Genomic DNA, 26,871 nt, shown 5'->3' with positions numbered 1-26,871 from the left:
TATTTGAAACAGCTATCAGTGTAATCATTCTTCTGTTACTGTTTTCTAAAACTGATTTACACCAGATGCCTCTCTTATATTTTTCGTTTATAATCAATAAAGACTTTGATTTGACTTCTTCTCAGAAACAAGCAGCATTTATGCAGATCTTGAGAAAGAAGGTTGTTGTATACAAGGACATTCCATCACTAAACACTTACAGTGTGAACAGAATCACATTTTTAATTATCATTAAACACTCGTTTTACAGGTTCATGAGGTCTATGAGTGTCAGGATTGTGACAAGAAATTTATTTCAGCTAACCAGCTTAGAAGGCATATGATAACTCACTCAGGTAAAACAACCACGCATGTTTATTTTATCATTTAGGCAGTATTACAGAAAATGCACATATTGTGCTGTGTGTATGTTAATGTGGATTAACATTTCAAAGTAGAAATGTAAGCAAAAAATCCAAGTTTTGGAACATTTTTTATTCATTGTGTAGTTTATGAAATGCATTGCACATATTCCAATGTATAATCTTGAAGCTAGCTTTCTTTGAAGTTCTTCTCTTTTGATTTAAGCTAGTTAATTCGATGTCGGTTTGAAAAGATTATTTTTAAGTCTGTGGCAATGTTTCGTTCATCCATCCGTTATGAACTATCATGTTAGAAAGGGCATTAGATGCTTTTCTAATTGGTTAATCTTAATTGGACTGACTTAAATGCAACAGTCTCTACGGAGAGTACTCTGTTTGCCTTTCATCTTTTACCTCCCCTCCACTGAACAACAGATTAAATGTCCCCAATCATTTTCTGCAGAGAAGCGCCCCTACACCTGTGAGGTTTGCTGTAAGTCCTTCAAACGACTTGATCAAGTGACCGCTCACAAAATAATACACAGCGAGGACAAACCTTACCAGTGCAAGCTCTGTGGAAAGGGATTTGCCCACAGAAATGTTTACAAGAATCATAAGAAGGTAAACTACTAACACTTTTATTAAAGTGGACCTATTATATATCAACACATTGTCTAGTATTAGGGCAGACTGAACATATAACTGAGCATATATTGCAGCTATACAGAGAGTTATTTATGATAAGTTCATTGTTTCTTTTTAAGTTTGAGATAAAGGCTAACTAAACTTAAGTACATAAAATAATATATTTATATTAATATATATATAATCAGTTATCAGTTCTTAGCAGTGTTTTCTTTTGTCAGGCTAAGAACATGTTTAACAAGTGCAGAAATACCTGCTAAACATGCAAGTGACAAACTTTTTGTGAGATAAAATTAGCATTATATAATCTTGTGTAAGCTACTAATCATCCATTCAATGTTTAATGAAGATGAGCAAAAGCAGCCGTATGTTTGCTCCAAGGACTAGTTTGCTGCAATATATTTCATTATTGGATTTGAATTTAGGTATGCTTTAAATATTAGCATCACTTCAAAATTTTTCTGTTACTTTACCTTTCTCTCAAGGGTAAGGAAAGCAAGGATATCAATGCTAAAAAGGAAAATCAACTTATGACCAGTCACTGGTGCTCTAATTCAAAATTCACTTTGAAAGTGCAGGCTGTATATTTATTGATTTACTTGGTATTGTGGTAAAGCTGTTATCTACAGGAAATTTTTAATACTGGTTCATGCATAATGGTATGGTTAAATACATGCAGGCCAACGAATAATTATTCTGTAATTATCAAAATCGGCCAGCAAAAAGCAGATTTGTTCATCTGTATTGGTTATACCCAAATAACGTTGAAAAGGGCCCTTTAAATAATAGTGTTGCATTATTGTTATTAAATTTAATTTTTAAATTGCTAGCATATTATGCAGTGCTGTAGAAAAAAGGGGTCTGCAGAGGAAACATATATACCCAGAACAAATTATGGCACAGTAGAAGAGGGGTACTGTCACGCATGGAGAGACAGGACCACTAAGGGGCGCTACAGATTCCACAGAGGTGATGTGAGCCCTTAGAAGGGCCAAGGAGCATAATCTAAGCAGTAACCAGGTCTTCTCCAGAGCCTCTGATGGTGAGGATGTTGCTCCCCTGGTTACTGCCAGGTTGTGGTCCTTGGGCACACCGAGGTGCTCAAAACACTGTACCAAATCTCAAACCAGAAGGATAGTCGAGGAAGGCCGGGGTCGAGGCAGGCAGCAAGCAAGAGAGGACAGGTCACACGTCAGGGGTCAATTTCCAGGGATCCAGGGGACAGACACTAGTGACACGGGCCACTGCAGACACAGGGAACACAGGAGACACTGGAAGCAACAGGAGGCACAGGAGACTTAGGGATATCCACAGACAGACAGGAACACTCGAACATCACAGGAAAGTTGTCTGGGAACCAACAGACTGGACAATGAGGGGTTAACACAGGAGCTGGACAGAAGAAACACTGAATTAAGCACCAAGTGAACAGGAACTAGCTCAACAGAACTAGGGTCTGGGCACAATGGAGACACCTTGCACGAAACACTAAGTGCAGTGTGTGAGCTACCTAAATGGCCAGGGCTCGTCAAGAGGCTATTTTCTGATTGGCCAGCGGATTGGACAGAATTGATAAAGCTTGAATACAGAGGCACGCACAGCATCAGAACTGCCCGCATGTTCAGGAGAGAGGCGTCTGCGCTTTAGTGAGGTAAGCGTGACAGCTACACATTGATTGGTTGTCAATGAATCACTTGCAGCACAAGTTAAAGTATTTATCATGGCATTGTAAAGTTCAAATGTCACAAATTCAGCTGTGCATAAGTGTAACTATAAATTACAGTTCAATGGGCACTCAAGCTGTTGTACTAAAATAAATTTCAGTTCTTTGTGACCTTGTGCGGATTCTTTGTTTGCAGATACAGCTCAACCACACAATGCTTTGGTTGCAAACCTATTCTCATACTGAAAACTGATCTGTAAATTATTACTCTTCTTATTGGTATTCTATAATGATAGATTTCCTTCCAATTTTGCTTGTAAAATAAGTCTGCTTTAAATATGTGCCTAGTACATAAAAGTTATTCAAGAGTTGTATAACAAAAGGTTTCCTGACAACACACAGATGGACTCGAGGTCTGCAATACTTATAGTTTTTCAGCTATGTACAAAGTTGTGATGAAATAATGCTTATGGCTGTTTCTCATCTTACAGTAGTATTGTGAGTTATATTTATATGCCAGGCGTGGGCTACATGCATATTACATAACCAAGATACAACAATAATTTTTCACTTTGTCATTGCAATTGTTTACTCTTCAATAATATGCAACGTAAGCAAGCTCTTAAATCTTTGTTTTGTTTAGCAATTTGCATATTTAGAAGTTAATTAATACAAGGCTTACTGTGCATCTGGTTTAAGTTTTCTCAATCTGCAATAGAGATATGCTTTAGGCTGGTTTTGACGCACATGACACTTGTGAATATGTTGGCCAGATGTTTACAATGTGCATTAACTTATTGCTTTCCTGTGCTTAACCTGTTGAAACAACATCAAAATGTTTCTTAAATTGGAATGTACAAAACTATTGGAAGATACCACAAGAAAATAATTCTTAAAGCATGGAGTGTGACTTATTTAAATCCTTACATGTGTCCATTACTGAGGGTGACTTTTTAAATAGAATACTAAGAAGGTTTATTCATTGGATCAGCAAGCTAATATCTGATACACAATTGAATTTATGTGTTGAATTGTCCTTTTTTTGTTTTTGTGCTGTAATTTGTTCTAACAGCAAACATTTGCCTGGCTAGTATTTGAATTTGATTTTTGTTGACATTTTTTCAGCCTCAAAAATAAACATATTTGCATATCCCCTGGAGCCAGGTGGGTGACTTTTTTTTTAGAGTTGAGGAAAAAAGTGCTGCTTCTGTCACTGCCCAAAGTTGTGTAGCAGTGCGTTTTCCTGGCACATTTTGGAGAGATTAAAAGAAAGTAGTTGGTTTGGCAGACCATGGCAGTAATTGATTCTGCACCATGGAATGTTTTACAGAATGTAATATTCCCTGCATTATAAATAGAGCCCTTAGTGTTGTGTCTCCAAACAGCAAGAGAATGAAAACTCAACAGGCATGGTAATGTTCCACAACATAATGCCAGCTTTTTCCCTAACAATTTTTTTAATTTACTCTAATGTTAGGCACACACTATGCAGCGTTCTCAATCTTAGTTCCAATTGATATTAGTACTCATTTTAAAATATCCTTGTGATTGCCAACAAGTATTGTACAATCCATTGGTAAATGGGTTTCTTTTTTATTATACATATTAAGTTATTGACAAAAATAAGCAAGTCCTGTTTAATTATTGATAGACATTGTGTCTACATATTTGTTGCATAAAAAATGTTTGAATATTATTTGATCTGTTCAGTGTTTTTATCTAATCAATTGATAGTATCACATGGTATATGGCTATGTACACACGTACAATAATTATCGTTGGTAAATGAATGATTAAGGACCAGTCAACGATTATTCACGGTTCAAATATAATCCACCAATAATGTACATACACTAGATACGATGGTTTGAAAGTGTACTGCACTGAACGAATGTACACACAATAGATAGCAAAGGATCATCGCCCAATCTGATCCGCCGGGCCCGTCGTTCGTTTCCAGCAACATTCCTCGTTCATCAGCATTGTTGGCCAATAGTTGTTCACTTTTTTGTTAACGATTAACGGACGATCGGTCGTTAATCGTTCCTTTCCAACAATTATTATTGCACATATTTACGTAGCCTATGTCTAACTCTAACTCTCTCTGGTGATTAAACTTATCCTGAAGTGCCTTGCACGGTTATTTTGTAATGGACTTCTGTGATAAATGTGGCTACATAGATATTAATCAGCTGTTTTTTGTTTGTAGCAGTGTATTGACAGGGAAATAGATATTTTCAAGTTGCCCTTCTATTTTAACTATATTTATCTAAGAAAAAGACACATGTTACACTACTATGGTGCTTCTTTTCGTCACCTATATTACTTCAGGGTAGTAGTTGTTATTCTTTGATATACACAATTTCTTGACCTTTGTTACTGCACATGATTTACCTATTGCACACTTTACAGCTCCTAATATCCATGTATTCCCACGCTTTATAATAAGTAGATCATTGCTTAGGGTCATTTGAACCAAGAGCGTATGACTGATGATAATTGTTTTCCTGTGTAACTTTTATATCTGTCTACTGCTTTGCAAGATCTGCTTGCTTCATACCCAACAGCTGTGTGAAGATGAAGTTGCTAAATTTGTTGTGGGTAGTTTCCCTTCTGGCATGCAAATCTTTTCCTTGTTTTGTGAAACTTAACAAGGATTTTTTTTCCCAAAGTTTACATCATACTGAGTCCCATATGGATTATAAATCCAAAGTTATTTTACTATCTTTTAAAAAATTAGGATGTTAGGATTTTATATTTTTTATATCTGATGCTCATCCAAAGTTTTTTTACCTTTCTATCAACATTTTACTCCTATGTTTGACAGCGGTTTAGAAGCCAAACTCAGCTTTACACTTTAAAGTTATAAAATTGCTTTTAGTTACTTACTGGCTGAGAGTTTGGGAGTTGTATTTATTTTCCTTCATCTCCTATTCATGTCATACAACAGTTCATTAAAAGTCAGAAAAAAATGCATTGTCTTTATTTTGTATGCTTTTTGTATATTTATTACGTATGTAGAATATTTTGGAATTTGACTTTATAAATAATGCCAGATAACAAAAAAAATATACTGTGCATACTATTCCTTTGCTTTGGGAATGGCCAGTAATGGGTAAAACCTAAATAGGTTTAGTGTCAATCATTTTATGCTTATTTTGGTTCATATTAGTAAAGTGCATACTAGATTATAGAAGGAGAGAGGTTTAACCACCTTTTTTTGAATATTTTTTGAAAGTAGATACAAAAGTTTTATTAATACCAACTGAAAATAATAAAGTATGGTAGCCTTTGCATGGGCTTTCCTGGATACTGTATTGAGAAGCAAAAATGTGAAATCCTTTAAGGGATTAATTTAAATAAGTGCATGAGGTGAAGCTCTTCTGCTTATGACTAAATTTTGCAAAAGAAGCTCATATTTCTTTAGTAAATCAACCCCCATGTAATATATTTTACACTTTCTTTTAAAATGCCCCCTGTTCAATTATGGCTTCATATTGAGCTTTTATTTGTACTTAGTAGCATTTGCCTCCTATAGGGTAAATTAATCTTTTGTACCTGTTATAAAAAGGATTTGAAAAATCTCTGTATATTAGAAATGTGTATTTGTAACAAAGTATGGTGGTTCTAAATTGTTACCATGCTCCATTTAGTTGAATTCAAATATTAATACTTCCTGTTCATTGGGATTTCACTGCAGTTATAACAATTAGCCTGATTAATTTCTGTGAATCTTTTCTTTGTACTCTGTTTGCAGACTCATTCTGAGGAGAGACCATTCCAATGTGAGGAATGCAAGGCTTTGTTCCGCACTCCTTTCTCATTGCAAAGGCACCTGCTAATACACAACAGTAAGTGCAAATATGAGGCCAAAAGGACACTATCAATTTACATATGTATATGCCCCTTTTTAAACTAGGAGAAACGCCTTTCCCTAATGACACAATATTTCAGTGAACAACAAAAAGATTAATTACAGGGTATAATGCAAATTAACAACCTGGCCTTAAACAAGAGCTTTAACTGAAGACATTGTTAAAAGGTGCTTGAGATTTGAACCCTTTTCCGCCCTTTTACACTTGGTACTGCCTTCTCTTTTTGTTTGGCCATACACATACAATATCATAAAATGTGCTGCTTTATTCACTAGGTTTGGGGACAATTATCCAAGCTATGTCACCTTAACAAAGGAGTAAATAAACTAGGGAAACAATTCTGAAAAAGATCCTTGTAATAAAATACAGATGTGTTTTTTCCCCTTTCATCACTGGCTAAGTCAGACCTTTGGAATTATATCATGTATCACGATCATGCATTTGATATAAAGCTGTTTGCTAGCTGATTTTTATACATATATATGTTCTATATAAATAATGAGGAAAAAAAAAAATATATATATATATATAATGAGACACGGCTACTGTGCACTTACTTTTCTCCTTGCTGAAAATTGTCAAGTGATAAAGGAAAACCCTACCTCTACCAACATGGGCTTCACCACTCTGTAGTACTATTTTACCTTCTCAAATATTTTTTGCATTTATATACATTGGAAGTTCATGCAGGTATGCCAGTAATATTTTAAGGTCATTATTACTATATTATTTAAATAAAACAGACCTTATGAAGGAACAAGAAAAAATACAAAAAAATACAGAATCAAGGTACTTTGTAAGTATTTGGTTAGTTTTAGTTTCCTATTTAAATATATATTCTAATTATGTATCCATAGATTTAAAATATGATATTGTCTAGGTCTTAGTTCTTGTTTTAGATCCTGCAAATCCTGTGTGAAAGCCCATGAAGGTCTGTTTAGGGTTGGGCATGGCTTTTACCATCTTAGCTCCTTATATACAACCTAAATCAGATGATTTATTGCTGTATAAATACAACCTTACATATGTCCCATTGTATGTTAGTCATATCTGTTTTTGTTGTGCTTTGCATGTTTTGTCTTTGGTTTTCTATTGTTTTGGACCGTCAGCTTATCATCTTAGTGTTTGAATGTTTATGAAGAACAGAATAGCATAATGCACCACAGGGAATCAGAAAACTTTACAATTGGAATGTAAGATAGATAGATTATAGATACATATAAAAGTAATGTTTATTTATAGTGAACTATTTATTGGAATATGTAAAATATTATATTGCTTTAAATAGAACCTTCTTAAAAACACAGGAAGGCATCTCTTTTCCTGGAGAGATCAATAGGAAATCTTGATGAATAGACCAATAAACATCCTATATAGCCTAGGCAAACCACATATTTATTATGTTGGCTCCACAGATGATAAAGAAGGGGAGATGTCTTCCATCTCCAGCACAAAACAAATCCTCTGTAGGACACATCAGAGGCAAAAAACAGACATGTTTTTCTAATTGGGCATCATTATCTCATATGGCTTCCATTAAATGACATGTGGTTGCTGGTCCTATTCTCTTTTAGTCTGTTGTATAGACATTGTATAGAAAATATTGATTTAGTAAGTTATTGTCTTTTGTATTTAGAAATATATATTACATCTGTTAGTATGAAAATGGATGCTAAAATGATTACCTTACCCTCAATATTTGTTGGGAACAGCATAATAAATAAACATTTACCAACACATTTGCTGTTGCTTATTTTAAAGCACATTCACTTAATGTACAACTGCACATCATATTCCCTCTGTGTAACATATCGTGAATATGCATTTATCGAATGTAGAGCCTGCATATGTTGGAAAAAGTAACTGTTCAAGCTATGGTAATAGTAAATTTCCCATGGTAATAGTAAACTGGGATATTTGGTTCACTGTTATCACCAGGACAGTGAGGGCATCAAGATTGTATGCATAGCTGGGCACTTTGAATGGGTTTCCCTATCACACTTACAATGCATCAGGCCAAGTACAGACTAACCTTAGTATCACCTACCCATCCTCTATGAAGATACAAATGACCACCCATATGTGATAAAAGAATGTTTCAATCCCCAATCAGTTCACTATGTATGCCAGTGAGAAATAGGTAAAAAAAAGCACTAAAAGTTACTTTAAATGTATTGGTAATTTGAATTAGGTGATTTTTTTCTTTTCAAAGTTCTAAAAACAAAGCAAAAATATATTAATTTTCTTTCAAGTGACAATGGGGATCTTGTCAGTGAAATGTTAGTAGGAGAAAAAGTCCCTCCCCAGAGTCTTTATGTTTAGTGAATTGTGTGGTAGTCAGGGTTTGGAAGTCCATGTAAAATAAACACTGGTGCTTCAATATGGATCCTTGTACTAATCCTCCACACCAGATATTAGACTGGAAAACCAGGCTTCAATGTTCAGGGATGTGCAAGTGCACAAACTTTGGTGACTCCATGTGTAACTACCTACTAGGAATCCTAACGTCAATTCCAAACAACTTGACTGCATGCTAATGTAAGTACTCAACCAACCTGGAACATTTAGGCACTCTGTAAACTGTGAAAAGTCTTAGTAGTACTGGACACTTTGTTCCTTGTCATTAACTAATTTAGATAGTTAAACCAGGATGGCACTTGTGCCTGTACCTTTAAAAAGAAGATAGCAGTGCCAGCTTATATATTACTAACGTTGTTGTTTTCTTTTAATATCTCTTTCATTTTAAACATTTTATGTTCTACCTTGTGTTATTTTCGTTAATATTTTCTATATATTTCTTTACCTTTGTAGAATAAAGACATATTGATACTCTTGAATAGTTTTTATATTTGCTGAAAAAAAGTTTAAATTGTTTTTGTTTAATTCTAAGGTGAACGTACGTTTAAGTGTGACCACTGTGATGCTACCTTTAAAAGAAAAGACACATTAAATGTTCACATACAAGTTGTGCATGACGGCCACAAGAAGTACAAATGTGATCTCTGTGACAAAGCCTTTGTGACTCCTTCGGTTCTGAAGAGCCATAAAAAAGTAGGTGCCCTCATTCTTCTTTCTTACATTTTATTTGTTTTTTTATGTTGCTGTTTATTATGATCTCCAGGAAGAACACAGTTAAATGTAGCTCTGTTGTTTCAACTGAACTATCATTACTCTGCTCTAAAATCTTTAAAATTAATTAGAAAAAGGTTTAATTGTTATAGAAGTTGTATTCTTCTTGTACTTGCAGTAGGTGGAATGGTTAAAAGATATTTTTAGTGCAATAAAAAAGGAAAAATATAAAAACAGATGGTACTATACTCACCTTACATTTGTTGATGTTGCATTTCTAATATAAATGTCCTCTCTCATTATTTGGGGTTATTTTATTTGGGTGGTACGTGACCTCCACAGTCTGTAACAAATTTTCTTTTAGGGTGAGATTTACAGTCACCTGATTCCAACAGTTCACAAGGTTGCCTAAAGTCATGTATGTAGCAGTGGTAATTTAGGGGTAAACAAATCTTTATGTAACAGCAAGTAAGAAAATTATTTTTCAGCCATGCAAAAGCGAAAAAACACTCAATTAAATGAAAAAAAGTTATTCCATAACCAAATGTTGCCTTACTTAAAAAAAGGAACACTGAAAGCTTTTACAAAAACTGTTACCCACAATAACCCACAGTATCAATGTTCTTACCCGAGTTGATGGGAATGGTTTACTAGGATCTAATTCATCTATGCTGTTAGATGCAGTGTGAAACATGTCTTTAAAGTTTACAATAGAGACACTGAAATCTCTGAGATCTTCTCCTCCTAAGTTGTTGCTTCGGAATCTCGACAGCCTGTCAGCCTTCCAGTGTACACACAGCAAGTGGAAATCATTTGTTAGAAACATACTTAAACCCAACTTCCCAAAACTATCTGCTCTTCTTTACTTCTTTTTGTTGCACAGGGTCTACTGCATTTATAAATGTCAGGCTGTAGTTTGCATCCAAGCAAAGCCCAGCAGAGTATTCTGTACTCAGTAGAGTAGAGGAAGCTCTGAGATTGAAGGATAGCAAATCATTCTGAGAGTACGGAAGCTGAGGGTGCCAATATATAAAGCACAGTGCTTTTTAAATATGCAGAGTTTGTTGTGGGGGGTGGAGGGCTTCACAGTTTATAAAAGTGTGTTACTGTTTATTGTGACACTGTGTCCTGTGCATCAAAGGTGTCTTGGATCAGTTCATTGTGCCACTGAAAATTATTGGCACAACAATGCACTAATGCATGTAATGTACCAAACTGGAGATTTTTTAAATAGGCTTTACTCACTTATTGCTAAATAAGGATGATAATATAAATAAATACTTTAACGTCTTTCTATCTCTTTTCCTCAGAATGCTCCCACTACCTACCAGAAAGTGAGAGAGAACACAGAGCAATAACATCCTCATTGAGGCTCTAAAGCTGCCCTATTGTAACCAAAAGAAAAAAAAATGATTTGGGGCTCTGTGAGAGAAATTAATTTGAAAGTTTTTCAGCTTTCAGAGGTCATCATGTCTGTGTACATTTTGTTCCTATTTAGAATTATCCTGTATAAGCAGTGTCTACAGAAGTGTAAGCTGAAATTTTTTTTAGATGAGTTAAGATAAACACTGGTTAAGAATAAAGAATGTTTAACTCTGTTGTAACGTAAGCAGTTATTTTCCTCTGCATATTTGAAAGCATCATATTTTTTCTGCAGACACACACAGGAGAAAAAGAAAAGATTTGCCCTTATTGTGGTCAGAAATTTGCAAGCAATGGAACACTTAGAGTCCATATAAGAAGCCATACAGGTACTGTATGAGTATTTCATTATTATGTATTACTTATGCTCATTGAATGCATAATCATTGTGTGTATATGTATATATATATATATATATATATATATATATATATATATATATATATATTATATATATATATATAATTTAATTTTTTTCACCCCTAATCCCTCCTAACACATACATCCCTCCTAACACATACAAGAATTGTGGTTTTTAACATATTTTTCTAAGGTGAACAGAAAGGATGTTAAATATTACAAATTTAACAAGTCTCAGGAAAAAAACCTTCAAGACATTATTATGAACAAATTTCTACAATTCAGATGTTGATCTGTACAACTCAAGGAATCAATAATAATGAGAAATCATGGCTAAAAATATTGATGTAAACAAATAAATTAATAAAAAAACCCATCACAGGCAGAAACGGTGGGAGGTAAAGCAAAAACAGAAAAATTTATAAGGAAAAGGCAAAAAACAAAAAACAAATACTTCTCTTTGAAATGCCCATCTTAACCATTTTATTCACCCCTGTGATGCATATCTTTCCTTCTCTTGTCACTGACCTCATGCTTTTCTGGCATCTTTCCCCCATCTGGCTGCACTGTGTGCCCTGTAGTCAACACCCCACCATACTGTGTTCCCTAACATCTCCTCTACCAGCCCACAATATAATCTGTGACCAGTTTTCCCCTAAAGCCATAGTACTGTACATTCTCTGAAAGCTGCCACAGCCACCAACCACACAGCTTTCTCTGGCAGCTGGCATTTCCCTATTCTATTCCCCACTATATACCCTGGCAGCCCCTCTCTAAAGTGTACAATCTGGCAGCTTTTCACCGCTCTCTGTACTACACTCTTAAGAGAACTGTTCAGATTGCCCCAAACTCATACCTCTTTCCACAATATTCTCACATTCAGTATTATAAAATTTCTGATTCCATTTACTTTGGTCACCTTGCTGGTGTCCTGTCTAATCTGAAACATCAACCATGGGTGGTCTCAGCTCTTACTATCTATAGGTAATGAGTATCTATACTAAGTACTCACTTAAAAGAGCACTCAAAACCCATCTTTTCAAACTTGTCTTGTCCTGTCTCTTAACTCTTAAACCCTCACTACTTACGCTTATGAATGTGTTATGTAAAGTGTTGAATGTATTAATTGTATAAATTGGCTTTAGTAATTGTTAACTGTTTTTTATCGTTTATCTCAACAATGGTAATGTTTTCACCCAATACCTCTATTTTAATTTATTGTTTAAGTTTTTTCTAACCATATGGTATTCCCCACAACATACTTTTTACTGCTGTATTTGTTTTGAGACTGTTCTTGCAGCAATTTGTTGCAATCACTTCCCATTGTATACTTTTCTTCTCATCATACAATATCACCAGCAGCTTAATTGCAAAGATTATTTTGAAGAGTATGTGGGAATGCAGTGTCTGCTCATGATCAATCTCGCATATTATCAAGTATCCTTTCATCTCTTGTATCTGGATATGTGCTATCAGCACTCTTTATGGTTTACACTGCTGCTTGTTCAGGTTATGTCTCTGTTTAATGACAGATCTAGCACTCCTTCACTCATCCAAACACTTAAAGAGCTATTTATTTGACCATTTTATTCAATTTAAAGTGTTCTCTAGCTGAGAAATATTCCCTTTTGTCTCTGACCATTCTGTATAATAAGATTGCAACCCTTGACATCTATAGCCCTCAGATAGGAGCGACAGATTCCCTATGTCCTTATGCACAGGTTCAGAAAAAAAAATCAGACCAAGCTTTTCAGTTAACTTATTTGAATTTCTGAAATTTGTATACCCTAAGAGAAGAAATTCCTGGAATGTTTACCTTTAACAATTCAGCAATTTACACAGTGAAACATCAAATGTATCAAAATAAAAATCTGGCTTATAAATGTTTTCATTAGGTCAGGTTGTACTGATGCCTGTAGTGATTCAGAAAGCAGAAAAAAGGTGTGTAGTGCTGGATCCTATAAAGTAATAGGTGTTCTCAGGCACATACATAGAATTATGCTTAATAAGGAATTCCGGGTTTGGAGGTTGCTCAAATAGAGACAGTGGGTGCAAGTAATGAAGTTCCAAAAGCTGAACATAAAATATCCAGATTAGTTTTAGACTCTTACTTAACAAAAATATGTTTGTGGGTTTATTGGGTCCCCCTTTATCAGGGCTTGGTGCTGTTGGACAAAGTATGTACTAGAATGATAAAGTTGGAGGCTAAAGCTACACGTACAAGCAAAATTTCTGTCTCTGGAAACAGTCTTTTGTGATCCTTTGCAGAGACACCAGAATGAACAAGCATTGTACGGACAGCAGTATTTAGTTGTGTGGAGAGGGGTGGGGGGAGGATGAGAGTGTGGCCTCTGCTGTGTCCTCCTCCAAAGGAAATAACATTGATTGTCCCCAGTTGGTTTTTAAATAATCAGGGGACTGATGTACACACACAGGATTTTCACCTGTGATAATTATGATTGATCATCTTGGTTGACAATTATCTAGCTTTAGTGTCAATTAGTAAGATCACATTGGATGCCAGTTAAGGTGTTTTTTTGTCTGTATCCCTGTTAGGGAGATTGTTTTGACTTGGTGACAACTAGGGTCATATCCACATTTTTGAGTTGTCACAAGATCAGGATTGGATGGAAAATCTTTAAGCAAGCATACTTGTTTCTGTTAGGGCTGTCTACAAAGAGTTTCCTTCACTTACAAAGATGGCCTCCCATCTCCTTGTTGTGTCTACTAGATGGGAAGTGAAGATGTAAGATAAATTTCCCTAATAGCACACAGTTTGCAAACAAAATCTGTGATAGGTTTTAACCTTCCCCTACATTTTTTCAAATCAAAACAAATATACTCTAAAAATGGGTTTGCTGCAAAACTACATTTCACCAGTAGGTTGTAATTGGCAAAGATACATTGTAGAATCAGTGAGAAGAAAAAGATCCTATACATGAAAAAAATGTTTTTAAAAGCAGAGAAAACATAGGGATGATCTCAATGATGACCATGCTGTACTGCTTTGACTGAAGTAAAGAATATTAAGCTATGTGACATGTGTCAGGGGTGGTGTTTGGATTGAAAAAAAAACTGTCATTGGTTGAAAAAACAATTACAGACATATATGTATATCATCTGTGTATTTAGCTGTCCAGCCATATGTATAACTTAAATGTGACAATTATGAGCCTGGGAGACCTTTCCATGTTTATATAAAAAGGAGTGCTTCTGAGCAATTAGAAAATCAGTCAGAATGGTTGGTCAGACATATAATTGGCAGCTGATCTGCTTGTGTTTACCAGGCCTTAAAGTCAGAATTGACATGGAGATGTGTGTAGCTCTTCCTTCTTTGCAGCATGTAATTGTTGTAGATTGCTGGGGTGACGGGTACAGACCCTACATGCCTGCTACAGAGTCCCAATAATTTGAAATAAAGATAGGCACAGAGACATGTTAGTCTGGTTAGGATAAAAAGTGACTTTTGATTAATTGCTGTAGGTTAAATCACTGTGTTTATTGCCCTATGTATTGACAAACCGAAGTGTGGATTTGATTTGGAAGAGGACAATCTTTCCAATGTTTCCTTGCAAACATAGGTAAAGGAGATGAGAGTGCACTGTGTTTCAAGAGTTCAGAAACAATATATCATTTAAACAATATAATATTTAACAAAGTGCTAGAACATACCAACCATGCCATGTCATACCATGTTTTGGAGGTCCTTTATCAATGCTTAGTCGTTTGGGCCAACAAAAATCTGAAGAAAGGAATAGATTCTTGGGAATAACAAATAGCAAGAGCCTAAGCAGCAGACTCCAGTGCCTGGTTCTGCAGCAAAAGCTTCATGAAACTACTGATGGAGTGAATGCATGAACAAATAAACTAAAGTACAAAAAAACTAGCATTTGTAATTTTTAAAACAAAAAAAAAGCAATTTTTGTTTTTATAAATAGTGCTTTAGCACACTAAAGTTGCTTTTTCAGGACAATTATTATTATAAATATTAATAATAACAAACAGGAATTATATAGCGCCAACATATTCCACAGCACTGTACATATAATGTAACATAATACATTATAGTACAAAGTACATGTAACATAATAGGGAATATAAAATAGCTTAACCACAGCAGAAGCCTGTTTCTTTCAGCCCCATTGCATTTTTTTTTCAATCTGATTATTGGAATTTTTTCATACAATACTCAGTAACAGAGAAAACAAGACAAAGGATAAATAAATTAACAACGGCAGAGCAGGCCCTCAAACAGCACTCTTCATGGTGATATAACATATAATGATACACTTCAAGGAAGCTCATACTGGTTCTGTTTGCAAGTTCCAGGAATGAACAGTAACAATCCACAAATACACAATATACCAGTACAGGTCACCAAGAGTTTCTCCAGGCTCTGGGTATTGAGCCTATGGACTGACATTAATTCACTTATAGGCCACAGAGAAGAGAAAATGGACTAAAATCTGAACCAGTGGCAAGCACAGGACAGAACTGTGTATTATGAGCTGCGTAGGACCTAAAAACGACAAAAGGAAAGAGAGAAAAGAAGGACAAGGGTAAATGGATTGTGAGAAAGGAGGGGCACCCCCAAGAAAGTAAGAAAAACATAGGAAAAAGCAAGTCTAGTGCAGTTTCACAATTTGTCCCTTCATTTGAGGAAAAGTCCTAGCAAAATACTCCTTAAGGAGCTTTACTGAAACAGTAAACACCGCGAGTAGGCCTCGTGTTTCTATACAGATGAACAATGCAATGTGTAAATGTGTAAAATTATGTAATGTGTAAAATTAGTAATTGTATGGCCTCTATTGGATGTAGTTAGAAATCATTATAAACATCGCCTTTTCATGATAGGCCCCATTTTTTGTTCCTCATTTACAACAAAGTATGCATAATCCTTACATCCTTGTACTGCTTCTCCACAGCACAGAACAATGGCTACATGTTTAAAATTGAAAACAGTTTACTTAAACACTCGTAAAGTTTGACTGAACTCCTAGCTTGGTTTCTTTAGCACTATTTGACAGATTGCATTATTAACAGCCTACTCTGTCATCACCCCATGGTACGATTGGATTAATTACTGTATCATCAGTATATAGTGACAAGACATTTCACTACAGTTCAGCCCTTAGGCAATAGCACAATTCTAAAGTATTAGACTTTACCACTTATATCAGTACTGTAGCTGTGCTATTATGAATGAGCCACCCAGACACAAGATTAATGGCAGTCTGGCTTTCCTTTGTTTAGATATGACCTGCACTACTCCTCTGCAACTAAGTTTTTTTAAAGGAATTTTACTCTGCCCGGTAGTTTATAATATCTTGTCTCCGTTTATTCAGAACTACGAAAGGACAAGTTTGCGCATTCTCATTAATCACCTGTGTATTAATGCAAACCTTCACAAATGTGCAAGTCTCTGATGAATATCTTAAAAACTGAATCAGTGTTTGATAGAAAATAATGAACACAAATGTGGCTGAACTCACAAGGTGAGGACTTGAGTGATTGTTTCCTCATGTTCACTCAAGTCAGAGATTTAAAGGATGGCCACTGCAAAGAAACAAATGTAAACGTATGTGTTTGTTAATTGATTGTGTATTTTTGGAAATGATGGTGTTTATGTGCTGATATCCTGTGTAATCAAGCTTTATTATGAAGTCACTTGTGTCCCTGTCCTCAGTTTAGATAGGAAATAATGAAAAATGTATGTGGGCATATATGGGTTTCATTCATCAGTTTTGATTATATCAAGGGATTTTCTGCTCTGCAAAAAAGGCTAATTGGATTAAATCTTACTTGAGAACACTCTTAAGTGGATTGTAATCTGTATGGTACACAATAGCTGAAGTGTATACATGCTGATTAGCAAGACCCTATCCAATTTTTGACATTACATATTCCAGGAACCATGAATGATCAATATCAAAATGTTAGAATGGCCAGCTTTTTATCACATATCATGAGTGGACAATGTGACCTTTTCAGGTCTTGTTTTATTGGTAGAAAAGCTGAAGGTCTATTTATCAATGTTTTAACAAAATAAACCTCCATTTCCATCTAAAATACAAACCTTTTTTTTTTAAAAAACGTTCAATTAGAAAATGAGTAAATATTGACTGTAGGGTGTGTGAAAACTTACATGCATACATTTTTTTTAAAGTAATTTGATGTTACATATTCAGGGCCTGATTTAATAAAGCTCTCCAATGCTGGGGAGGATACACTTTATTAGTGCAGTTGGGTGATCCAGCTAACCTGGAATGGATCTGGTCCAGGGTTCAAAACATTTGCTAGCAAAAAATCCATTCCAGGTTTTACCAAAGTATGTAATATTACTACCTAAGCTTTCCAATCAATTACAGGTAGTCCCCAGGTTACATACGAAATAGGTATATGTAATTCGGATGTCTTTAACTCGGGGAATACCTGTAGTATGTAATCACATACCTGTAGTATGTAATCGTAAGTACATGGTTGTTGATAGACCTAAAGGAGATTGAGTGTACTGTCATGCAGCAAGTAGTTGCCAGTCACCAGAACTATAACATATTTGCTTTAAGTAAGCCTCCCACTGTTCAGGATTCAGTACACTAGACTAAGGCTATGTACAGTCGTGCAACTGCACTGTTCTGGGTATGTAGGTATGTTCAGCATTTCACTGTACCACGGATGATCTTATTTGCTCTGCAATTAACATCTTCATAACTAGATGATTGTATGAATTTGTAGCACATCACCACCTATTATCAAGCACACAGGATATTGTTTAAAATTGTTTGAAAGGACATTTAGTCATTTTAATGCACACACTCTCCACCACATATACAATGCATTTGATTTTCTCCTTTCCAAAGAATTATTCTGTCATTCAGTTTTCCATATAAAACCACTTCTTTCTAGGCTACAGAGATTTTTGTAAGCTCTCTGGCATCTTCAATTTACACAATTGATTTTTATTGCTTTGTGTAAACAGCAGAAATACTTCTGTCGTCTAGATGAATTTTAACTATTAGAGTTACTGTGTATCACATATATTTGATCCAGAAATTATTATTACCCATAAAGAGCTTTTAAAACACCCATTTAATTCTTTCAAGTGTTGTTAGCTCTGCTCATTAATCATAACACTTTAAAAGTTGACGACTTCTGATCTTCTCTTTCTACTTTCATGTGTCATTTAATGCTTAGGAAACCTGATCACATTGCCAGTGTTCACAATTATATTGTAAGCACTTAAAGTACACACATGACAGGGGAACCGAAATGAACCTTAGTACAAATGGAGAGTTTGGGAAATACTTTTTACGCATTCCTGAAATGCTACAAGTTACCTTTTTGTAGCTTGTATACCATGTCACACTTAAAATTCTTTTACACCTACAAATTTCTAATGTGATGTTTTGGATTCTTATGTGAAATATATTATCTACTTATGTCCCAGTCAAAGAAAATTCATAATCACTAAAATATAGTGTGGACTGTCATGGATAGTAGTTTTACTTAGCTCAATGAAGTTGAAATCACTAGGTGAGATTAAAAAGTAATCACTATTTCTTTCCAACTTACTTTGTTCTTGATTGGGTGTTCAAAGTGAAAAGGTAACTTCACTAAATGCTAAATGTATTATAGTAGACTCCTTAGCAAAATAACAGAATAACTTTGACTTTTTCCTAACATTCATCATAAAACCCACACCTGCCCCTTCCATGACTTTGTAAGCCTTTTTCCTAATTTTTGTATTTTGCCATATCCATTTACTGAACTCTCCATTGATGCCATCTTCCTGTGCTTGCTTTCATGTTTGTTGGCTATTTCACTTCTAGTGCTGCTACCATTGTACCTCCTAAAATCTTAAATTCATTTTATTCAGATATTTACATACATATTGGCTAAGGATTTCTCCTTCCCTGATTGCCTTTTGTAGGACAATACCATAAATTTCAATATTAATTTATGAGTTACTGCAGCTTAGTTATGTGAAAAGAACTTCTAAAATGTTCTTGTTTTACTAGATTGTAAGCTCTTCGGGGCAGGGGCCTCTCCTCCTTTATCACTGTCTATATTAGTCTTTCATTTGCAACCCCTATTTAATGTACAGTGTTGTGTTATTTGTTGGCGATATATAAATCCTGTTTAATATTATTATTATTATTAATAATAATAATAATAATAATAATTATAATAATAATATGATTAGGTTTACACGCTCATAGTCAGGCCTTTTAGCATAGGTGGGCATGCTGTCTTATGTTAATTTACAGCAAATATCCCAGCATGTTTTTAATAAGATATTGTCTGTGAACATAATTTTTTAACAAGCATGCAGCTAGACCTGTCAAAATATGGATGTATGTGTATAACACATATGAGGATAGAAAATCCATTGCACAATAAAGGTGTATGTTAAGCATTTGGTTTTATGAAGGCTTCAAGCTGTGGGCTGAAACATTATACATTATGTTTTAGGTCCTCTGAGTGTTCTGCTGTTCATACCTTTGTGAAATATATATAGATTGTATTTAGCGATGACAAGTTATCATTTTTATCTTGATATATTATAAGTTTCTCACCTAAAGAATTGCTGACCATGTGTGTCACTCATGGATTTTTTCATGCTTCTGTCTTGAGCCTTCATATTTAATTTATGTCAGTGCTTTGTCTGGGCAGATAGTAAGTAAAATTGACATTACACACTTGTCTGTGACTATGAGTTAAGGATATGTTCTTTTCCGTATAAGCATTTTTGTGACATGACCTGTGAAATAAAATATGTTAAAGATCCAGATGCTGCCCACTCCCAGGCTTTGTGTGATGTAAGTATATCAGTGCTAGCTTAAAAAGCTTTGTTTATTTATACAAGTTTAAGAGCTAAAAGTGTAAGTTCACCAAAAACTGTTATTTCACCTTCTGGATAAGTCTAGAGACCTATTTTTATTTTTCTTAAGGACTACTGTTTTTTCTTTTAATTCCCTATGCATTTGATAGGGCACTAAATAGCAGCACTAAAAGAGCATTGTACATCACACTGTTAACATCTCAAAATGTGCATTAAAAGCTGCAGCAAGTCAGAGATATCTTGTATCCTTGCCAGACTTACTGTCCCTGGTATACCTCAATCATTGGATTCAAGTTAATTATGGAGGCTCAGCATTACATATGGAAGTTCCCAGACCGGCCTTCATGCAAATTCGGTCGGTCTGTGAATAGGTAGCCTCTGAATAGGTAGCCTCCAGACTGACATACACCCAAGACATTTTCATATTTGCCTGACATCTCTTAAGAGCCAGCCCAATGGCCAGAAGACAGCACTAAGCAATGTGATGTGTTTTATAGTAAAAAAACATTTAGGGCCTTCCTCTTTTTTTTTTTTTTTTTTTTTTTTTTTTTTTAAGATAGAAAATGTGGGTGAGTGCTAAACAGATTGTCAGAGGGATTATGGAAATTGTGAAGAAACACAAGATAAATCGGGTGTACAAAAATCGGAAGAGGTAACTAGAGAGGATGAGAGGAAAATATCATTAGCTGAGCAGAAGTTGATTTAGGATGGTGTTTGGGGATTAGTGATCCTTTATTAGAAATCTATGTACCTCACCAGCCACAGTCTGTTTGTCTAGTTTGCAAAAAGAAGCACAGGGACCTAGTGGAGACATCACTGGATCTAAAGTTTAATATGTTAATAAAATGAAAAGGTGGAATAAAGGCAGTAAGGTCATAATGCTCTATTCCCAATAATGGATTCCCAATAATCTATTCCCAATAATAATAATAGTCTCCCAATAATGATGCTGCATTGTCTCTTTGGTTTCCAATCATAACTGTGTTTCAACATACAATATGCAGACTTGGTCAACTGCTAACCTCCCTCCAAAGAAATGCCATGAAGCTATTGTTTTTTCTAAAAAATATTGATAATCTTCACCCTTCCCTCCAATATATATGCCCTAACCGCAAATCAGCATGTCTTGAGCAGGTTTGCTCTAGTTCAGGGGTCTCTTCTTTAAGCCTGCAGGCAGGAGGTAATGCATTTGTGCAGATCACCCCTGCCATTGGCCTACTAGCACTAAAAACATTTCTAAAAGCTGCAGAGCAGAGCAATGTTCAGTAACTTGTAGTAAATAGCCCAGCAGTGGCACATGCATGGAGCGTTATGTTTATATTACAGCAGGCAGTAAGAGGAAGGAGAACCATAGCTGTACATAAGGTGATCAAAGCAAACTCTTATCACAGGGAACACATAACTATTGAGTTACGATATCTCCCCTCACTGGCATCTGATGAAAGATGTTAAAGATGTTGCTATTATACCTCATTAGCGTAGTGATTCATATCAGAAAGACATTTGTAATAGTTTTCAGACCTAGGCAACACGTGGTGCCAGTTTTCTTTTAATAAGAAAACATTTTTCAGCTGACCATGCTCATTTTCTTTCAGAACTTGTTTACATCAATGTGCAGTAAACAGTTCTATGGGACTTTCATATGGGAACATTTGTTATTTCTCTTTGCTCCTTCCTAATATGTCAGCTGCACATGGTGCCTAATGATAAGTAGTTTAAGTAGTAAGATGTAAAGCATCTAATTTGGAGCACAGAATTCAATGTCATGGTCTCTTTTGTAAAATATTTAACATAGCTTTTGTCAGTATGTGATTAATAGTTTTTTGAACAGGTAAAGGTTTCTTGTCTATTAGAAGACCTTTTTTCCTGAAGTGTCTTTCAGGCTTGTTAGCCTTCAAAGGCTTCTAGGGGTCAGCTGTGGCGATGCATTATATCCATTATATGTTCCCTTCCTCTGTTTCCTCACATCACCCTTTACTCCCAGCATGAAGCCTTCCCACTGCCTTGTCTGCAAGTTAGATACAAGCTAAAAATGTTTGACTTGCCTGCTATCTTGATGCTTTGCAGCCCTGGTCTGTTGAAAGGGATAATCAGAAAGTACCAGCTGCCTTTGCTTTTCTGATAAAAAAAATTATCCAAAATATTTAAATGTATTAAATGTGTGGCATGTAGGATTGCCACACGTTTATATAAAAGGTAAGTCAATATATACAATTCTCCATAGTAAGAATGGTAATATCATCTTTTTACTATGAGGGTCTATTTATAAAGCAGTGAATCTGACATTCACTGAAACATTCTCTGCTGGAGAATAAATGCTATACGGACCTGGAAGATTATCTACCAGGTAATTTTCTAATAAATGTCATATTTACTGCTTTTTAAACCTGCACGTCAAATTAGGGGATTGTTTTATGTGCAAAGTGATCCATAGGACTTGTAATTACAAGTTGTAATTGTTGGCTCTGTTTACATTGTAGTGTGAGAAGTGCACAAACAATTTCTAATGAAAAAAATAGACATATTTATTAGGTCAAATGTCTCCTAAAAAATGTGTATGTAATTCAGTAACCAGGCACTAATCAGGTGAAAGATATTGGGATGTGCCCTAAAGTGATTCTGTTATGAAAGAGATATGGGGCTTCCTTTGCTTGCCTTTTTTAACAGTGGATGTTGCTTGGCTGTAGGTTGAAATGGGTGAATCCTCAGTGAGGACTTCTTAAAAATTACTTAATATTAGTTGGCAAAATTTCCCATCCTGAACCAAATTCATTCCAGGTTTGCTGGATCAGCTAGGTCCTCCTAATAGTTTATCGTCTTATGTCTTGGGGAGCCTTAATAAATCTGACCCAATGTGTGTTATTAGAAATAAGTGAATCTGTTTACAATTTTCTGTGACACAGGCGGATCTGCTACTTTTCAAGGCAATGTAATTTCTCCGGTTCTTGGTATATGTGCATATGGGATTCAGTGATTAACACAAAAAAAGCAAACCAGGCAATGTGCTTCTAATATATCAGATTTTTTTTATTTGAACATATTTATCAATTTGTTAATTCCTACTTTATATTATCCAGTGCTAGTATATATCAGTCATATCAGAGTAATGTAGTGGAATATTAAATTATTCTTATACCATCATTTTCTTTTTGGACTTTTTTTTAAATAATATCAAATGCTCAGTAAATAAACTTACTGGTATTTGTGCGCAGTGCAAAAGCACTATTTTTATATAGAATGAGATCATGAATATCTGTTATACTTGAGAAAATAAGACAATGAGCGTTGTGTCTGCTTCCATAGACCACCAGCCTCCTTTCACTTCCTTAACTTCAACTAATTAAAATAGACAATCCTGTCTGCCCATCATCAGGTCTTATCCCTACAGATTCTTTGTCCTGAGGTTTTCAGGCACATGAGATTTTTTGAAATGGTCTTGAATTGATCACAAACACAATGTAGCGTGGGAGAAAAACGACTGTATTCACTAGGAGAGCAACAAAAATCCCATTTATAGACAAGAAGTATGTGAAAACACCCAGAAATGAATGTTCATCTCATGATCAACTTATGGCTACGCATAGCATTTCTCATCCTAAAGATGTTACCCATTGCTTAAATCTGTTGTACTAATTTGCATGAGAAGTATACTTTGTAGCCCTCTGAAAAACATGAGTTTTAATTGGAGTTGTTTGTGGTCCAGGGTCATGGCATCTCTATAGGCAACACTACAAGAGGTATTGCCTATTTATTATGTTTTCTTTGCCTTTGAAGACAATAGAATTTTTCAAATGTTTGTGTGCCAAACAGTAATATAATTTGCATCCAGACATGGTAATAATAGAAGCAAACAGAATGCACATATTAGGTAACACCTAGTCAATGAGGATATTGTTTAGGAATGTTTAAAAAATAAAATCACCAATAGACTTAAAACTTCTTGGTATGTGGTGTGCCAGGAAACTGCTTGATTTTTTTGGCCAGTTGGATTAATCTGTATAAAACTCATAAATACGTTAACATAAATTATCAATGTAACATTTCAGTTATTATTTAGGCACCTAATATTACTAGTAGTTATATGATTTCCCAAAATGTAATATATTTTCATACTAGTCAGTTTGTATCTTAAACACCTACAATTAAATCAGCTAAATGGTAACTCTTACAATGCTATAGTTTTTGACAAAGGGTTGAAACAATGAATTTGAAGCATATGTGTTGCAGCTATCCACATTCCTGGTGACGGCAGGAATGTTAGTGGGCAGCACTTGTCACAAAAATAAATAGAGCTTATATAGTGTTGATTATTAGGTTCAGTATTAATGGTGACATTGATCCTCCAAAAAAACCTTTTTAACATAACCACCTTGAGGCCCAATTCAAATCAAATAAATAGATATTAGGTCTGACAGACATTATATTAACAACTTCCATTTTCATACCCTTACTTTCATTTTCTTGTCACAGCATTTGTGAAAAATGTGTAAAAATAGATTCACAGTCTGATAGTTTCTAAAGTTTGACTACATTGCCCAATGTACTTTTTTAATATAACAGACCTGGTCAAATACACCCCATTCCTTCCTTACCACTACAGGTTTACATGAAAGAAAGCAACTTGCCAGGGAAGGGGGTTGAAGATTGACGAGGTCATGCATTGCAATGTTGATGGGCAGCAAAAAACAAAAGCAACATTGTATATGAGTGGAAGGAAGTTAAAAAAAAGCATATGCCTTAGATAAAGAGAAGATGAGAGAGGACTTGATAAATACTGTAAGGCGCAGAGGAGAGCGTAATACACTACCACATATCCTAATACCAGGTTTTGTTGTGTGTGAAGTTCACTCTTATGTACAAGAATTCAACACCTGAAATTTCAGAGGGTGAGGTTTCTGAGACTGCCAGGATGTGAACATTTTCGATAGAAGGTTGTAGATTGACGTTAGTTTAGTTTGCTGTGGATTGAACTGGCATTCCATTGAAGTTGGGCTAAAGCTTTTTAACCTTAAGATCACAAAGTGAAAGAAAAAACATGATATACTTATTTTTCAAGAAACCTCTCTATTATTAAAATTAGTGGTCTTTGTTTTTAGCATGCTATACACCTGAAAAGAGCAACTGTATTATGTACATACCATTGTATTAGAGAATGTTACTTAGCAATTCATTTAAAACTGGAAACATCTAAAATTATGGTTAATGTACAGCGCTTCATATTATGTTGGTGCTTTATTTATACTGTTTAATAACAATAATAACATTAATACATTTAAGGGTGCCAGCATGCTTCTTCATTTTTTTTAAGAATGTCCTAGTCTTAGCCTAATAAATCCATGCTAAACATATATAGAGCAAGCAAACATGATTCTGGCAATTTATAGAGAAAAGAATTGTCAGAAAAAGTAGTGTGGTTGATATATAACCATTGTGTGGCTTACATGAATGCAGCAAAAAAGATATATCTAATGCTAACAATTATAAATGACTATATGCAACCTCCCCCTCACTTAATATTAATAATTATGGTCTGCTAACCTTCATTCACTATACCAAAAAGGGACTCTAAAAACTGTATACACACATGGGCATTCAGTTGTAGAATTGATTACGTGGAAGGTTTAGGAAAAATACGTCCTCTCTATACAATATTTGAAAGTTATGAAGTTAGTAAAACAAGACAATATGGATGGTGTGCAGCTAAATGTTTATAACCTGTCAGGGGGTCATAAAAAGGCATTAGGTGCAGGAAGTCCCAGATTTGTTCGCATTCTGTAATCTTCAAAAGAAAATTTTTGCTTCCTTTTAATGTATTTTTACATCTATGTCTTCTTCTTACCAACTTTTACAAGATAAAATGACCTTTGTTTGAAAAAAATAGTTTGAGGTTATTTTGGAACTCTGAGGGAAAGAAAAGTGTTCTGATTGCCTACAGAAGGCTGCAAAATTCCAGGACAGAAAATAAAACCTAACTTCCCTGTCTCTTCCGTTTTCTTTCTTTCTTAGTGTGTTTGCACTTTATAGCACCTATTTAGTTCTTGTTTGCCATTAATAGGAATGCATTCTTTCTTTCCCAGCTTTTTCTTGCAAAAAAGCAAAAGGTAGCCTTAATACCAGTATAATAAAATACTCCCCTTTAATTAACAATGTATAAGTCAATGTTCTTTGGATAAGCTGTACATTTTATTGCCATTAAAAAAGTAATATTAAAGACAGCATGTGTTCGCTTTATGAATAATCAGCTATGACAGTCCTATAAATCATCTTCACAGTTGAGATTGGTAATTCCCAGGTGTCCGCCTTCATCAGAAAATACCTTGACCTCTGTAGATTCCAGGCAACAATTTGTATGTATCAAGGATTGACACTCAAGGACTTGAATCTTATAGGGGTTATCCAGGTTTGATCCATGGGATGTAAACACCTTCAACTGGATAAACATATCCTCAGGTCTGCTTGACACTTTGCTAGCATTATCTGGACTTGGTTAACCTAGCACTACCTAAAAAAAAAAAAAGATTTGCAAATAGATACTTTAAAACCTTATATTGTTCAAAAAGCATTTTAGGAAAAATTTACATTGAAAGAATAGTTGAAAACCGTATTGTTGTTGATTGTACTATCCTAAACATTTAAGACAGTGATTCACCTAAG

The 26,871-nt window shown here is 34.9% G+C and overlaps 1 protein-coding gene across 2 annotated transcripts in view; it reads left to right on the top strand.

Annotated features, from left to right (window-relative positions):
• PRDM5 (PR/SET domain 5) overlaps positions 1–26,871 on the top strand; it is an 87,260-nt gene that overhangs the window by 34,556 nt on the left and 25,833 nt on the right. Inside the window, exons 9-13 of one of the 2 annotated variants that reach the window (XM_072405783.1) lie at positions 251–335; positions 805–962; positions 6,407–6,500; positions 9,415–9,575; positions 11,251–11,344. In XM_072405783.1, the coding sequence (XP_072261884.1) occupies positions 251–335; positions 805–962; positions 6,407–6,500; positions 9,415–9,575; positions 11,251–11,344 (592 nt within the window). The remainder of the gene's footprint in view (positions 1–250; positions 336–804; positions 963–6,406; positions 6,501–9,414; positions 9,576–11,250; positions 11,345–26,871) is intronic. The other variant, XM_072405784.1, reaches the window with a different exon arrangement.

The sequence above is a fragment of the Pyxicephalus adspersus genome, chromosome 3 (genome assembly GCF_032062135.1).
Source record: "Pyxicephalus adspersus chromosome 3, UCB_Pads_2.0, whole genome shotgun sequence".
NCBI lineage: Eukaryota > Metazoa > Chordata > Amphibia > Anura > Pyxicephalidae > Pyxicephalus > Pyxicephalus adspersus.
Note: the sequence above shows the minus strand (reverse complement) of the source record. Positions and strands in the feature narration are given on the sequence as shown.